The 18,118-nt window shown below is 44.9% G+C and overlaps 1 protein-coding gene across 7 annotated transcripts in view; it reads left to right on the top strand.

The window, feature by feature from the left end:
• Positions 1–17,232, top strand: part of LOC100474857 (signal-regulatory protein beta-1) — a 28,670-nt gene extending 11,438 nt beyond the window's left edge. The window contains exons 3-6 of one of the 7 annotated variants that reach the window (XM_034641525.1): positions 8,039–8,353; positions 12,721–13,032; positions 13,617–13,728; positions 14,066–17,232. In XM_034641525.1, coding sequence (XP_034497416.1) covers positions 8,039–8,353; positions 12,721–13,032; positions 13,617–13,728; positions 14,066–14,228 — 902 coding nt within the window. In that variant the 3' untranslated portion in view covers positions 14,229–17,232. Of the gene's footprint in view, positions 1–8,038; positions 8,354–10,335; positions 11,014–12,720; positions 13,033–13,616; positions 13,729–14,065 lie in introns of those variants that run through there. The other 6 variants (XM_034641526.1, XM_034641527.1, XM_034641531.1 and 3 more) reach the window with 6 other exon arrangements.
• The last annotated feature ends 886 nt before the right edge of the window (positions 17,233–18,118 follow it).

Here is an 18,118-nt window from a genome sequence, read left to right as displayed (position 1 = left end):
GGGCTACTAAGGCACCAACTCATTGTTCTGAAATCCAAAGAATAGGAAGCAAAGGCATTTTTACCCTGCCTTTCCTATACGAACTATATGTCAGAATAACCAAAAATTGTTGGAAGGAAAAAATAATTTCAACTGATAGAGACAGAAGGAATGGTAGCATTAGTCAGGCACCAGTGTGCAACCCCTGGTGGAATGATGGGTCTAGACATTATTATCTACATTCGTTAAAGACATTGGGCTAAAGGCTGGTAGAGAACTTCACAGCAGATAGATCAAGCTGACAACGCCCAAAGCCACTAGTCAATCTGAACACCATGAAAGGAAAGAGCCAGATACCACGCGCCTCCTAACGTAATGCATTAGGAAGTTGTTGGCAACACCTGTGAAGCATTCTTGCCAAAATTATGGTTCTAACCAACTAGATGTTTTAGATTTAACTGCAGGCAATATAAGGGAAAGAGGATTATTTCAAATGATACAACAGGAATATATGCAGGAATATGGAAAATGCTGCAGGTTTTTCCAGGAGACTTGGGATTTTTCAATAAATAGATGTTAAGAAAAATAAGAGGGAAGGGAAACTCTTTTAGAAAAGGAGATGTAGAAGATGGCGGAGGAGTAGGGGACCCCTTTTTCAGCTGGTCCCCTGAGTCGAGCTGGATAGGTACCAGACCAGCCTGAACATCCACGGAATCAGCCTGAGATGCAGGAAGATACATCTGGATCTCTACAAGTGAACATCTCCAGCGCTGAGTATTGAGGAACGAAGTGGGGAGCCGTGAAACCACGCACAGATAAATGGAAGGGGGAGGGAGCCCGCGTTTGGGCACCGGGAAGTGGTAGCCACCTGCGCGGGGGAGCGGGCGGACTCGCGAGACTGTGAGCCCCCGTGCCACCGGACTTCTCATGGAACTCCAGTGTGCTCACTGGATCCAGACTGAGACTGGGAGCTCCGGGAGCACGCGGGGGCGGCTGGCGGCTGGTGGCTGGCGGTGTTAGAAACACAAAGGACAGAGACGCGCCGGCACTGGAAGTGAGGGCTGGGATGCCAGGTGTGGGGCGCACATCCAGGGACGCTGCAGGGTTGAGCAGCACCAACAGTAACAGAGTTAAAGTGGCCAGAACATCAGTGGAGAACGGGCGGTGATCCCTCTGTTCTGAGACAGAGGCTGAGATTCGGCCGCTGCTGCTCTGACTTTCAGAAGAGGCACAGCAGACCGCCAGGGAAAGCCGCCAGAGAACAAAAGCCTGGAAATACCAGCTCACAGCGTGCCCATTCCCATACCCCCTCGCAGGGGACAAGGAGAATCTACCCAAACAGGGTAGCCTGAGTATCGGCGCGGCAGGCCCCTCCCCCAGAAGGCAGGCGGAAAAATCAAGAAGCCCACATCCCTAAGATCCCTATAAAACAAGGGCGCATGGCCTGGGTCCCGGTCAATAATTTGGGCTCTGGACAACCCCGCAACCTCTCCTCATCAGAATGACAAGAAGGAGAAATCCCCCCCAACAAAGNATGACGAGAAGGAGAAATCCCCCCCAACAAAGAAAAGACAATGAGTCTGTGGCCTCTGCCACAGAAATAATGGATATGGATGTAACCAAATTATCAGAAATGGAATTCAGAGTAACAATGGTCAAGATGATGAGTAGACTTGAAAAAAGTATTAATGAAAATGTTAATGAGAATATAGAATCCGTAAGGGTGGAAATGAGATCAATCTAAATGGCTTAAACTCTCCCATAAAACGCCACAGGGTTGCAGATTGGATAAAAAGACATGACCCATCCATTTGCTGTCTACAAGAGACTCATTTTGAACCCAAAGATGCATTCAGACTTAGAGTAAGGGGATGGAGTACCATCTTCCACGCAAATGGACCTCAAAAGAAAGCTGGAGTAGCAATTCTCATATCAGATAGACTGGATTTTAAACTAGAGGCCATAGAGAGAGATACAGAAGGGCACTATATTATTCTTAAAGGAAGTATTCAACAAGTGGATATGACAATTATTAATATATATGCCCCCAACAGGGGAGCAGCAAGATACACAAGCCAACTCTTAACCAAAATAAAGAGACATATAGATAAGAACACAGTAATAGTAGGGGACCTCAACACCCCACTATCAGAAATAGACAGAACACCCTGGCAAAAACTAAGCAAAGAATCAAAGGCTTTGAATGCCATACTCGACGAGTTGGACCTCATAGATATATATAGAACACTACACCCCAGAACCAAAGAATACTCATTCTATTCAAATGCCCATGGAACATTCTCAAGAATAGATCATGCTCTGGGACACAAAACAGGTCTCAGCCAATACCAAAAGATTGAAATTATCCCCTGCATATTCTCAGACCACAACGCTCTGAAATTGGAACTCAACCACAAGGAAAAACCTGGAAGAAACTCAAACACTTGGAGGCTAAGAACCATCCTGCTCAAGAATGACTCGATAAACCAGGAAATCAAAAAACAAATTAAACAATTTATGGAGACCAACGAGAATGAATACACAACGGTCCAAAACCTATGGGATACTGCAAAGGCAGTCCTAAGGGGGAAATACATAGCCATCCAAGCCTCACTCAAAAGAATAGAAAAATCTAAAATGCAGTTTCTATATTCTCACCTCAAGAAACTGGAACAGCAACAGAGGGACAGGCCTAACCCACTGACAAGGAAGGAGTTGACCAAGATTAGAGCAGAAATCAATGAATTAGAGACCAGAACCACAGTAGAGCAGATCAACAGGACTAGAAGCTGGTTCTTTGAGAGAATCCATAAAATTGATAGACCACTGGCAAAACTTGTCCAAAAACAAAGAGAAAGGACTGAGATTATTAAAATTATGACTGAAAAGGGAGAGGTCACGACCAGCACCATTGAAATTGCAAGGATTATTAGAAACTTTTATCAACAGCTATATGCCAAAAAACTAAACAATCTGGAAGAGATGGAGGCCTTCCTGGAAACCTATAAACTACCAAGACTGAAACAGGAAGAAATAGATTTCTTAAATAGGCCAATTAACTATGAAGAAATTGAGTCAGTGATAAACAACCTTCCAAATAATAAAACTCCAGGCCCAGACGGTTTTCCTGGGGAATTCTACCAAACATTCAAAGAAGAAATAATACCTATTCTCCTAAAGCTATTTCAAAAAATAGAAACAGAAGGAAAGCTACCAAACTCATTCTATGAGGCTAATATTACCTTGATCCCCAAACCAGGCAAAGACCCCCTCAAAAAGGAGAATTACAGACCGATTTCTCTAATGAATATGGATGCCAAAATCCTCAACAAGATCCTTGCTAATAGAATCCAACAGTACATTAAAAGGATTATCCATCATGACCAAGTGGGATTCATACCTGGGATGCAAGCATGGTTCAACACTCGCAAATCAATCAATGTGATACATCATATCAACAAGAAAAGACTCAAGAACCATATGATCCTCTCAATTGATGCAGAAAAAGCATTTGACAAAATACAGCATCCTTTCCTGATTAAAACCCTTCAGAGTGTAGGAATAGAGGGTACATTTCTCAATCTCATAAAAGCCATCTATGAAAAGCCTACTGCAAGCATTATTCTCAATGGGGAAAAGCTGGAAGCCTTTCCCTTAAGATCAGGAACACGACAAGGATGCCCACTCTCGCCACTATTATTCAACATAGTACTAGAAGTCCTTGCAACAGCAATCAGAAGACAAAAAGGGATCAAAGGTATCCAAATCGGCAAAGAAGAAGTCAAACTGTCTCTCTTTGCAGATGACATGATACTCTATATGGAAAACCCAAAGGAATCCACTCCCAAACTATTAGAAGTTATAGAACAATTCAGTAAGGTGGCAGGATACAAAATCAATGCCCAGAAATCAGTTGCATTTCTATACACGAATAACGAGACTGAAGAAAGAGAAATTAGGGAATCCATCCCATTTACAATAACACCAAAAACCATACGTTACCTTGGAATTAACTTAACCAGAGACGTAAAGGACCTATATCCTAGAAACTATAGATCACTTTTGAAAGATATTGAGGAAGACATAAAAAGATGGAAAAATATTCCATGCTCATGGATTGGAAGAATTAACATAGTTAAAATGTCCATACTACCCAGAGCAATCTACACTTTCAATGCTATCCCGATCAAAATACCGAGGACATTTTTCAAAGAACTGGAACAAATAGTCCTTAAATTTGTATGGAACCAGAAAAGGCCCCGAATCTCCAAGGAACTGTTGAAAAGGAAAAACAAAGCTGGGGGCATCACAATGCCGGATTTCGAGCTGTACTACAAAGCTGTGATCACAAAGACAGCATGGTACTGGCACAAAAACAGACACATCGACCAATGGAACAGAATAGAGAACCCAGAAATGGACCCTCGGCTCTTTGGGCAACTAATCTTTGATAAAGCAGGAAAAAACATCCGGTGGAAAAAAGACAGTCTCTTCAATAAATGGTGCTGGGAAAATTGGACAGCTACATGCAAAAGAATGAAACTTGACCACTCTCTCACACCATACACAAAAATAAACTCCAAATGGATGAAAGACCTCAATGTGAGACAGGAATCCATCAAAATTCTAGAGGAGAACATAGGCAACAACTTCTATGACATCGGCCAGAGCAACCTTTTTCACGACACATCTCCAAAGGCAAGAGAAATAAAAGATAAAATGAACTTATGGGACTTTATCAGGATAAAGAGCTTCTGCACAGCCAAGGAAACAGTCAAAAAAACTAAGAGACAGCCCACGGAATGGGAGAATATATTTGCAAAGGACACCACAGATAAAGGACTGGTATCCAAGATCTACAAAGAACTTCTCAAACTCAATACACGAGAAACAAATAAACAAATCATAAAATGGGCAGAAGATATGAACAGACACTTTTCCAATGAAGACATACAAATGGCTAACAGACACATGAAAAAATGTTCAAAATCATTAGCCATCAGGGAAATTCAAATCAAAACCACACTGAGATACCACCTTACGCCAGTTAAGAATGGCAAAAATAGACAAGACAAGAAACAACAATTGTTGGAGAGGATGTGGAGAAAGGGGATCCCTCCTACATTGTTGGTGGGAATGCAAGTTGGTACAGCCACTCTGGAAAACAGTGTGGAGGTCCCTTAAAAAGATAACAATTGAGCTACCCTATGATCCAGCCATTGCACTACTGGGTGTTTACCCCAAAGATACAGACGTAGTGACGAGAAGGGCCATATGCACCCTAATGTTCATAGCAGCATTGTCCACAATAGCTAAATTGTGGAAGGAGCTGAGATGCCCTTCAACAGATGACGGATTAAGAAGTTACGGTCCATATATACAATGGAATATTACTCAGCAATCAGAAAGAACGAATTCTCAACATTTGCTGCAACATGGACGGCACTGGAGGAGATAATGCTAACTGAAATAAGTCAAGGAGAGAAAGACAATTATAATATGATTTCTCTTATCTATGGAACATAAGAACTAGGAAGATCAGTAGGGGAAGAAAGGGATAAAGAAAGAGGGGGTAATCATAAGAGGAATGAAACATGAGAGACTATGGACTATGAGAAACAAACTGAGGGCCTCAGAGGGGAGGGGGGTGGGGGAGTGGGATAGGCTGGTGATGGGTAGTAAGGAGGGCACGTATTGCATGGTGCACTGGGTGTTATACGCAACTAATGAATCATCGAACTTTACATCGGAAACCGGGGATGTACTGTATGGTGACTAACATAATATTATAAAAAATCATTAAAAAAAAAATTAAAAAAGAAAATGAGATGTAAAAGACATAGCAAGGGGTGCCTGGCTGGCTCAGTCAGTACCGCATTCCACTCTTGATCTCAGGGTCCTGAGTTCAAACCCCACATTGGGCACGGAGCCTACTCAAAAAAAAAAAAAAAATAGCAAAAAAATGTAACATATGGATCTTGTTTGCATCCTGATTCAGACAAACCAATTATAAAATGATATTTGTGAGACAAGCAGGAAAATTTGAATACTGACAGGTATTGGATAATATTAAAAGAATTATTGTTAAATTTTAAGTGTGATAATGGGATTTTGATTATGTTTAAAAATAATTTTTTTTAAGAGGGGAGAGGGAGAGAGCACAAGCGGGGGGTGGTGGACAGAGGGAGAGGGAGAGAGAGAATCTTAAGCAGGCTCCATGCCCAGCATGGAACCCAACATGGGGCTGGACCTCACAACCCTGAGATCATGACATGAGCCGAAATCAAGAGTTGGACACTTAACCAACTGAGCCACCCAGGCACCCCTTGGTTATGTTTTAAAAATAATTCTTAACTGTGAACAAAATGACAGTGTCTAGCTTTGCTCTAAAATACAGCAGTGGAAGGTAGAAGTAGAAATGAAACATTTGTTGATAATTGGTAAAGTCCCAGGATGAGTACTTTGTATTTTTCTTTTGAGAGAGCAAACATGTTTGAGCAGTGGGGGGCGGTGGGGGAAGGGAGAAGAGAGAATCTTAAAACAGGCTCCACGCCCAGCATGGAGCCAGACTTGAGGCTTGATCTCATGACCCTGAGAACATGACCTGAGCCAAAATCAAGAGTTGGACACTTAACTGACTGAATCACCCAGGAAACCGTGTACTTTGTATTTTTAAGGTGTGTTATAAAGGGTTGTTTTTTTTTTTTAACCCAAGCCTGTATACTCTCTGAAAAGTCTTTGTGCATTCCCGGGGGGTTCATGTACCCTGAACTGAAGTCCACTACTGTACTTAGCAGTATCAAACAATCTGGAAGGCGTTATACCTATCTGGCAGAAAGTTTAGGAATGAATTTGTCATAGGTTCATAAAAACTAAGCAAATAAAAAGAATAAGACAATTAGGGGCACCGGGCTGGCTCAGTTGAAAGAGCATGTGACGCTTGATCTCAGGGTCATGAGTTCAAGCCCCACATTGGGTGTAGAGATTACTTAAATAAATAAAACTTAAAAAAAAAAAAAGAAAGAGACAATTAAAAACTGTGAAAGCAAAAAGCTGTACAAGAAAGGAAATGTAATCATGATATATTTCATGGCCCAGTTATGAACAATGCTCTTTTGGTCATAATAATATAAATGCTGAATACTGATAAAATAAAAGATTTTGATGTGTCTGTGATAAGAGGATGTAAGGAAAGGAAGTGTGAATGGCAGGTGGAGGGAGATGTACAAGAGCTAAGCCAGAGTAGTAGGTATCTTCATAATACATAAAACTGAAAAAAAGATAAATAATTGTATATGAATCTTATTTAGAAACACAGAGAGGGGGCACCTAGGTAGCTCAGTCAGTTAAGCATCCAACTCTTGATGTCAGCTCAGGTCATGATCTCGGGGTCATGGGATCAAAGCCCACGTCAGCCTCCACGCTGAGTGTGGAGCCTGCCTGAGATTCCTTCTCCCTCTACCCCTCCCTGCTCACACTCATGCACTCTCTCTCAAAAAAAAAAAAGAAAGGAAGAAAGGAAGGAAAGAAAAGGAAAAAAAAAAGAAAATAGAAACACAGAAATGTCCAAAGAATCAGCTAAAATAGTTAAAAGTTGTTGGTCTGTAATTTTTTTCTAGAAGCGAAAGCAAGGGATATGATGTTTTTAGTTCTATACCTTATATGACTTCTTAAACAATGTAGCTCAGGAAGGAGGGGGGAGTGGGAGGGGAAATTACAAATTCTGACCCACATTTTAACATGATCGCCATGGTCTGATGTCCAGTGCTGCTGGCAAAGGTTGAGAAGCAGTCAGTGAGGTCAGCTGGCAAGCTGTTACAGAAAGAAGTGTCCTAATGAAAATTACACAGAGGAGAAAACTGGAGATGAGACATTGGGGTACGTCTAGCTGGGTGAACCCTAAGGGCGGGTATCACACTAGAAAGTAACTTGCCCGGGGATGTACTGTATGGTGACTAACATAATATAATAAAAAATCATTAAAAGAAAAAAAAAAGAAAGAAAGTAACTTGCCATCTTCATTTTTCTCTCTTCTCTCCCAACTTTGCCTTGACCAAAGCTAAGCCCTCCCTTCCAGAGATTTCTGGCCCCTCCAACAGAGCCAGCCCAGGCCAGAGAGTGAATCTCACCTGCACAGCAACTGGCTTCTTTCCCAAAAACATATACCTGAAATGGTTTGAAAATGACATGGAGTTACCAGCCTTACAGACCCTGGTCTTCCTGCCTAGAGACGCTGGATCCTACACCATCATCAGCACAGTGCTGGTGACCCTTGACTTATCCTCACTCCACTCCCAGCTCACCTGCCAAGTGGCTCACAGTATGTTGCAGCGCCCCCTCAGTAGGCACGTGAACATCTCCAAATTCCTGCAAGGTAAGGGCCCCCACCCACCCAAATGGCCAACCCTTGGTGACCACCACCGGTTCCCTTTTTGGAGCCCTTCACCGGCATCCTCCCATTTATTCTTCACCAAACCCCATGTGAGATGGGTACGAGGTTCCCTATTTTACCCGACCATCCTCTTTTTACGAGATGCCATGGTCGGGTCCTTCTCTTTCAGAGCTCCCTTCGCTCTCTTGTATATGGGAAGTGGAAGTTCATTCATTCATTCAATAAGTGTTTAGTGAGCACCTGCTATGTGGGAGCTTATTCTAGGTGCTGGGGATTCCATGGTAAACAGAACAGACCTGATTCTGCTCTACTGAGCTCACAGTCACATATGCCCCATCAACAAGATGCAAAAACTATGCAGCTCTAACTTTTTTAAAAGGATTTATTTATTTGAGAGAGAGAGTGTGGGGAGGAGGAGCAGAGGGAGAGGGAGAGAGAGAGAGATCCCAAGCAGACTCCCCACCGAGCACGGAGCCCAATGCAGGGCTCAATCTCATGACCCTGAGATCGTGACCTGAGCCAAAACCAAGAGTCAGACGCTTAACCACTCAGCCACCCAGGCGCCCCCCACGGTTCGAACTTATAACATGTGCTATAAGAGAAAAGAACTGAGTATTAAAATAGATGAAAACTGGAGAAATGTAGTTCATGGAGGAAATGCCATTTTGGAGAAGTGATGTTTGAGCCATGGCATGAAAGATGAAAGGGGGTCAGCCAAGGAAAAAGTGGAATGTTCCAGTAAGAAGAAACAGGGTATGCAAAGGCCCTGTGACGGGAGCAGGGAGCGAGACATGTTTGAGCAGCAGAGGGGAGGAGGAGGTCCATGTGGTCAGGACTTAGTGAGAAGGGTGCATGGAGAAGGAGGAGGCTGGAAAGAGAGGGGCAGGGACCAGACCACACAGGGCTTCAAGCCACAGCAAGGAAGTTTCTCCCTCTTGCATGGTCCACGTGAACTCCTAACACCCTTGTGCAAACCACCTCGCCGCCATTGCTTTGCTGCCAGTCGTTGCATTTGAAATATCCTTCTTAAACCCACCCCAACATCAGGGGAGGGGACAACACAGGGGACAATGCAAGACTACGCCCCTGCCGTCCTTGCTCTGACTGCATAAAGATGAAGCCGTTACTGTAGTGTTCAATATGGAAGGACAAGGGAAGGAAGGAAATCACCCTCCCTGCTCTGAAAGTCCACAGCCTGGCCTTCGCAAGGGTGTCCCCAAGGGGTCTGCACTCTCCTCAGCCACCACCACCCAGCAACCTCAGAGGGCAGAGACCCATTCACCTCCTGCGGATGGGCACTTCCCTTCCAGGGCTCCAGAGCCCCAGTGCTCCTTCCAGAGCAAAGCAAAGGAAAACCCATTAACAGCATCACAATCCCCACAACAAGCCCCCTCCCATTGGAGATAATTTGTGGTACCAAGATAAAGAGTTTAGCTCCTCATTTCAGAAATGCCTCCCTCCCTAAATAGTAGTCTGCCCTTATATCACAAGAGGGTTTCAGCTTGGAAACGGAACGCTAGCCTCCACCTAGAGCATCCCAAAGAAGCTATGTGTCCGTGCTTCATGCAGATGAGGAAATCAAGGCTCAAAGAGGTGAAATGACTTGTCCAAGGTCACCCGGCTCTTAAGTTCATGAGCTGGAATTTGAACCCAGTAATACACCTCTTGGATGACCATGTCGGACCTCCTTCCTGTAAGAAGTCCCCACACAGAGATACCAGAGCGAGGCAAGGTCCCCCTTCCCCCAAGGAAGGTGCTCTGGTCATGGTCAGCTAAGAGGTGGGCATTGTGTTGCTCTCTGCATTCTCTCCAAACCTGGCACCTCCTCCTTCCCCATACCAATGAACAGACACTCACTCCACCAACCCAACTGTCCAAGCCAGAGACCTGTTTTACCCAACCCATCACCAAGTTCTATCAAATTCACTTCTCACAGCCCTCTGACCCCATCCATTTCTTCCTAGTGTCACTGCCCAGGTTCATCCCCAAGTTCAAGTCAACATCATCTCTTACCTGGACGCCACAGCCCCTTCTCTCATATCCACCATTACCCTCAACAGTGCAGCCCCCAAATCCCCAGCAGTCAAAGACATTTTATAAAGGAAGCCAAGTCTTGTCCCTTGGACAAGGGACTCTTCCTTTCCTTAAAACCCTTTGGCGGCTCACCACTGCTCTAATAAAAATAAAACAAAATAAAATCCTTATCAGGGCATTCGATAGCAATCTTCAAACATTTTTGTTCATATAGCCCTGAGATAATTCTGAAGAACTATGTAGTTCCTCATATATTTTAAAGTTAACATCCAGAATTGTTCATCACAGACTTAAATAGTTGCATGGGCCAGAACCCCTGGAATATTACAAATGTTACATCTCTCTGAAATGTTCAACGGAAAAATAAAGTCATGTTGATTTGATTTCCACCATCATCCATTACGACACACATAAATATGCTCTTCTTTAATAATCAGGAATTTTATAACGTTCCTTTTTCTTCCTAAATTTGTATTTCCATTCGAATTCCTGGGGAGAACTTTATCCTACTGTAAATATATTTTATATTTGAAAGTCCTTATCGACCACATCACACATATCATAGAGAACTATGAGAAAACAGAGAACTACCATAAATATATATATATTGAATTTTATATATAAAAAATAACATAATTTATTTTTATATATGTATTATAATACATTATAATATCATAACCATATATATAATATTAATATAATTAATATTATATATAATATATATATATAGAATTTTCAAAACTTTTTCTTATGACCATAGGCTCTAAGTGTTAAAAAAATTCTTTTGGTGAATTACACAATTGATCCAAACAATCTATATATCCAACAAATTCTGATAAACAATTATTAGAATAACCATTAAAATGTTACCAGAAACGCAGCTCAGTAAGCTAGATGGGGGAGGTTATGATGCTTTGATTAAAGTAGGCTTTCCGGCCAGCAGGATTTTGAACCGTCCTTTTATTTTGTGTCCCAGAGTCTTTACAGCAAGGGCACTGCAGCACAGCTGGATTCGGGACGTGTGGGAGGAAGGCATTCCCTCTGTCATGTTGGGAGAAGGACTGAGGAGTGGGAGACAGGAGTAGGCATTCTCAGGCAGATCAATTTCAGGAAAGAATCCTATGAGGGCTCAGGATCTGGAAACTGATTGTATTAAACTACCAAAGTATGGACTCCTTAGGATGTCATTATGCACCCCCAGGAGTAAGTGTAGCACCAGTAAAGGCAGACAGTGTTCACCGCCACTGGCTGTGAATTTGGCTTCCTCTCGCCCATGATTCCCCCTCCCCCTCACTCACTCTGATCACCGTTCTGTCCTAGGACACGCTAGGCTTCGCCTCAGGGCCTCTACCCATGCCCTTCCCTCTGCCTGAGGTGCACCTCCCTACACCCAGGCTCTCCCAGAGCCTTCCTTCCTCTGGCCCTCCACCAAACCCTCGCCTGATGTTCCAGTTACCAGGACTGCATAACAAATTTTCCCCAAACATATTCCAATGCTCTCAGCTTGCTCCAAATCTCCCAAATTATTATGCTCACATATTCTGTAGGGCAGGAATTTGGAGACAGCCTGGCAGGGATGGCCTGTCTCTGCTCCATGGTGTCTGGGACCTCACCTAAATGATTCCAAGGCTGAGATCATCACAAAGCTGCCTCACTAACATGTCTGGCCCTTGGTGCTGGCTCCGGGCTTGGGGCTTCAGTTCTTCTTGACATTGGCCTCTCCTGATCGTCTTTCCACATGGGCTAGTTTGAGCATCCTTGTAGCTTAGCGGCTGTGTCCCAAAAGTGAATGTCCCAAGAGTCCCAAGGAGAAGTCACATCAACTTTGACGTCCAACCTTAGAAGTCACACTGTCACCTCTGCTATACTCTCCTCATCAGGCAGGCCCCACCCAGGTTCCAGAGAAGTAGACTCCCCTTCCGGTGGGGAGTGGCAAGGTTCTGGGAGACATCTGGGGACTCGCTGTGGCCATTTCTGGGAAAACACAATCTGCCACAAATAGTTAACTCCTATTTATCTTTCATACTTCTGCTGAAGGGTCACTTCTTCCAGAAACTCTTCCTTACCCTGCCCCATCTCCAGACCAGGTCATGTGCCCCCGTGTAGGTTCCCAGAACCCCTACAAGGATCACGTGACCGCTTTTCTTCTCCCTGTCCTCCCCGCCAGAAGAGGAGCTCTGTGAGGCAGGGACTCTGTCTGTCTTGCTCACTGCTCTATCCCAATAACCAAGGGCAGTGCCTAGAAAGGTAAGGATGCTCCTTGAGCGTCTTTTGCTTGAGCGAAGGAAAGAACAAAGGAAGGGCTATTGTTTCAGTTATACCCACAGTGACTATATTGGCACACCGGGTCCCAAGCCTCCAGCTGGCCATCCTCACCTGCCACGTGCAAAGGTTCTACCCCGAAGTCATACGAATCACCTGGCTAGAGATGAACGGATGCTTTAAGGCCTGTGAGGCTCCCGCCCGCACCAGGAACCCAGACGGCACGTTCAACGAAGACGGTCATATCCTGGTTTACACCTCAGGGAACAAAACGCAGTTTACCTGCCAAGTGCAGCAAGAGGCCCAGCCCCTGCTCCAAGCCAGCGTGCCCCTGAGTGAGCTCAGAGAAGAGCCAGCGTGTCTGGGTGAGTAGCGGGGAGGAATAACCAAGCAGTTCAAGGTGCAGACCTGGACACAGACATGCCAGGTTCCCATGCTGGCTCTGCCATGTTGGCATGTGTGACCTTGAGGGAGTCACTTCCCCTTTCTGTACCTCCGTTCCTTCATCTGTAAAATGGGACAGCAATTAGAGCAACCTCTGCAGAGTGTGTTGGGTTAGGGACCAAATAGCAGTAAGCTCGGCCTTCGCCACGCAGCTGGATCCTGACCACGCCCCCACAGACGGCACCAGCTCTTCCAGGGAATAACTAAGTTCACATGAATTATCTGCCCCCATTGCCACCCACCCTCTCAAAAGCCGTTCAGAGTCAACAATTACTGAGTGCCTATTAGGTACCCTGTTTGGGTGTTCTCATTTGATACAGAAACGTTCTAAGGTGTATGCTATCATCCCCATTTTAAAGACAAGGAGACTGCAGCTTAGAGAGGTGCAGGGATTCCCTCTCTGTCCAAGGTGTAGTCTTGGTACCTGAGTCTGGGGTGAGGCTGGGCCTGCCCAGGGGTTGCATGGTGGGAGCCGGAAGCCACGTTCATCCTGGTATCTTTCCAGATGCCAGAGCATCCAGCTCCCTGTCTGGAATCCTCATCCTGCTTGGCTGGAAGTTGTTTCCCCTGACAGCACTCTGCATCATCTATGTCCTCAAGAGAAGAGTCCCTTCCAAGTAAGGGAGACCTCAGATAGGGGCTGGGCTTCCCTCCGGGGGGTGGAGAGACTTCAGGCCAACAGGCGGCTCTGTGAGGAGAAGCCACGCAGCATTTCCATTTCACACCGACCTTGGAGGCACATGGAATCCAGAGTGTCCCTAAGGGCCGCACCCCCATCCCTTCAGCCTGCTCCTCTGCCCCTCACAGCTCCAGGCTGAAGGTGCACAAAGATGCAGGCTCCCCGGGTCTGGGTAGGGGGAGCGGGGAGCGCTGAAGGAGGGAGAGTTAATATGGCGACAACACTCCTGAGGTGGTCTTGTGAGGAGAAGTCTGAGAACAAGGGCTTTGTCCCAGCTTCCTGCTTCCCCTGCAGGTCACAGACACAGCAAGGCCCTCCTCAGTGACACAGGACCCTCAGTCCCCTCCTGTTTTATTCAGGAGGACTGATCCAGGAGAGGCCCTGGCCGTGAAGTCTGCAGCCACTACCAAAGCTTCTCCCGCCTCACCAGCCTTCTGAGACCTGGCCTGCACCGGCTGTCCCTCGCTGTGTCCTGCAGCCCCCAGAGAAAGGGAGAGCCTGGACCGGGAGGGTCAGTAGTGAGAGGTATGAAGGAAAGAAGCTTCTCTGGGGATTCTGGCCATGAAGTTCATGAACAAGAAACCCAGTAGAGACAAAACAATTTCCTACCCAGGGAGAAACACAAACCCGCGATTCTGAAGGCCCCTTCCCAACTCCTCAAGGAAAGCCCATGGTGGGCACCCAAAATGGTATGACACCTTCACAGCTCCATCATTAAAATGGGATTAAAAGAAACATTTATGGCCAAAAAACATATGAAGAGATGTCCAATCTCATTAGTAATCAGGAAAAGCCAGAGCAAAACCACACTGAGATCCCACTTTGTTCCTACTCCAAAAGAAAAGATAAAGAGGCAACTGGCTCCGTCTTATGTTGCTGATAGGTATGTAAAAATTGGCACTGGTGCTTTGGAAAACAGTTTGGAAAATTTGAACTTGAACATTCACATACTCCATAACCTGCTATTTCCGCCTTTAAGTTATATATATTCCCCAGAGAAACTCTTCACATGTGCTCCCGGAGGTATATTCAAGTATATACATGGTAGCATGGTTTCAAACTAGCAAAACCTGAGAGAACGATCCAAACGCGCATCCACAGGATGATGGGTGAATAATTCAGTACAATCCCAGAATGGAACGTTATACAGCAATAAAAATGAAGGAACACAATAATACAGATAAGTCTTAGCAAAAAAATTTAAGGAGTAAGCCCCAAAAGATTTCATACAGCATGATACTATGTTTATAAAGCTAAAAACAGCTAACAGATGGTTTTTAGGGATACATATAAATATGATAAACCCATATTTTTTCCAAAAGGATGAACTCAAGATTTTAAATAGTAGTTACCTGAGGTGGGGGAAGGGAAAAGGATGAGAAGGGTGGGTATGTATAGGTAGATGGAAGTTAATATCAGGATTCTAGCTTCCATGCTGGATGGTGGCTTCATGAATGTTTTTATCATCATACATTTAAAATGGAAAGAATAACAATATAAGATTGATAAGTAGGTATATCAATAGATAGGTAGAGAGATGGGCAGATTATTGGAAGGAAAGGAGGGAGGGATGGGGGTGGATGGATGGATAAGAAGATTAATAAAAGAGGGCCATGCATGGATCAATGATGAGGGTGTGATGAAGCAAGAATTGTGATAGGTACAATTCCACGTACTTAAGATCCAAAGGAGAAATAAATAGAAGGACAATCCCTAAGGAACCTCCAAGTTCCCTTTATTACCACATTTACAAATCCACCTTAGGAGGAAAGCATAGTTAATGGGTGTCACCAGGGTGTCTAGCACTTCTCAAGCAGTATCTTATTTCATCCTCATACCAGTCCCACAAGGTAGGCACCATTCCCCACCCTGCAGGTGAAGAATCTGAAGGAAAAAAAAAAAAAAAGAATCTGAAGGAACCGACTCAGTGTTACTCAGATGACAAGTGGTGGAACCAAAAAGCCCGGATTCAAACTCAGCTCTGCTCAGTGCTTTCCAGGGAGCCACACTGCCTACTGTCTATGGACAGATGGGGAGACCTTGATCCATCCTCATTCTACTACTTCCCGATGTCCCAGGCCTGCTGTTCTACACGAAAGCCCACTCTGTGCCTCCAAGTAGGGAGCAGAAGGGAAGAACACATGCACTTTGCCAGTCGTGGAGTAGATCTAGGGTTAGTCCTGAGCCCCAAAATAGCCCTGGTAAAGATCTGGGGGAGGTAGTGTAGGCCAAGTTCTGGAGAAAGGCTCTCTGTAGAAGGATGAACAGGCATCCTACTGTGTTTGTTTCACTGTGGTCTTGAACCTTCGTAGTCACAAAAATAGGGGTGCTGAGCCCAACCTCCATTACCCCTTAGACATGAATCTCCTCTTCAACGTTTTCTACTCGCAGTAGAGAGGCTTCCACTTGAACATCCCCATCCCCAGACTCCCATGCTGGGAGCCTTGGGATGTCCTGGCCTCCCTCCCCACACACACCTCCCCCCAGAAGCGGGCCAGGAGAAGGATGAGGCCAGCAAAGTGCCTAGGGAGCAAAATTTACAGGGACACTCTCTCTGGGTTGAGCAAGGACTTGCCACGTCCTATTTTGGGTCCTAGACGCCCTAGATGTCGAAGCCCCATGACTTCTGCCCTCTCCTGTTCGTCTTCACGGTTGCTCAGCCCCTGATCAGCATATACCTCGATCACACTAATAGCCTCCTTACGATTCTCACTCTGGAGTCTCTAAGCCATACACTTCAAAGACCTCAGAATGGTCTTTTCCAAACATTTGCTCATCTATACTTCAATTAAAAAAAATACATTAAAAAAACCTTCAAATAGTTCCTTAGTCCCTAAATCATACCTCAAGAAGGTGACAGCGACTACCCCAGGTGTCCCATATTTTGTCACCAGAGGGAAAATGAAGCAGTCAGAAGAGTCCCAGTTTGGACATGATGATGCCTCACCCCTTTAGGAGAGAGCTCATGTCCTGAGCAAGCCTGTAGCTTCCACGCAAATAATGGCTCAATGCAAAGAAGGTGATGCCTTCCTTTATTCCACAAATATTACTGAGTTTATACAGGCACCGTTTAGACACAAGGAAACACTGGTAAACACTGGTAGGGATGGTCCTTACCCTTACGGAGTTTACAGTCTGATGAAGACAGACACAAAAGAAAGAAGAGAGGGAAGGCGACAGGGAGGGAGGGAGGAAGGGAAAAAGCAGGAAGGAAGAAAGAAGAAAATGATACGTGTCCTGAAGAAAATAAAAGGGTGCACAAGATACTGCAGATTGCCACGACAGAGAGCTCCATGGAATCAGGAATTAAATGGCAGCTGTCTAGAAAAAAACAGTGGAGAAAGCCTTTCTGAAAAGGGACTATTTGAGCTGCTATCTGAAAGTTACAAGAGTCCGGGGAAAGACACTCCTGTTACGGGAACCCATTGCACCAAGACCTAAGGTATGAAGGAATTGGGAACCTTCAAGGAAGAGGAAGGGGGCCAGTGGGGCTGGCATTGGAGAGTAGTGGGACACGGAACAATGCTGAAGAGATGGGTGGGAGACAATCACAGAGGGCTGTTCACCATGGTGGGGAGTTTGGATTTCATTCAAGGAAGAATGGAAAGACATTAGAGTTTTAATCCACAGAATAAATTACAAAATCAGATATACACTTTTTAGAAATCACTGTGACTCCTGGGAGGTAAGCAGATTAGAGGAAAGCAAATAGTCAGAAAATTCAGATGTGAGGTTATTGCAGCAAACTGGGGGCAAGGAGGAGGGTGGCTGGGTTATGGAGATGCCAACGGAAGGAAGGGAAATTGACTCACGTGCGCTGTACGTGTTTGAAGACTGAATGTGGAACGTAATGGAGAGGAAGTCATTAGGAATGGCTTCCTGGCTAGGCTGAGCGATGGATGAGATGCAGAAGGCAGGTGGAAGGTTTGGTGGTGGGAACTAAGGGTTCAGTTCTGAACATGTTACATATAATGTTTATTCATCATCCAAGTGCTGAGGTCGAGTAGGCAGATAAACATATAGGTCTGGAGTTCAGAAGGGTCAGAGCTGGAGAGAGATTTTTAGAGTCATGGGATCTGTAAAGCTGGTTGCTGGGGCGGTTGTTCCTTCTCCATCCTTCTTGCCTCCCAAAAGCCCCTGCACACAATACAGACTCCAGGCTCTGGTACAAAAGGGGTACTTCTGTAGGCATGACTTGGAAAGGGAAGCAGAAAAACACAATGTTTCCATCTATCACGATGGCATGAGTGTATATATTTTTTCTCTTGCATTTTCATATGATCTCTGCAGGGGCTGAGAATGTCCCCCTTCTCCCCTGTCACCGTGGG

Source organism: Ailuropoda melanoleuca, chromosome 13 (genome assembly GCF_002007445.2).
Source record: "Ailuropoda melanoleuca isolate Jingjing chromosome 13, ASM200744v2, whole genome shotgun sequence".
Lineage (NCBI taxonomy): Eukaryota > Metazoa > Chordata > Mammalia > Carnivora > Ursidae > Ailuropoda > Ailuropoda melanoleuca.
Note: the sequence above shows the minus strand (reverse complement) of the source record. Positions and strands in the feature narration are given on the sequence as shown.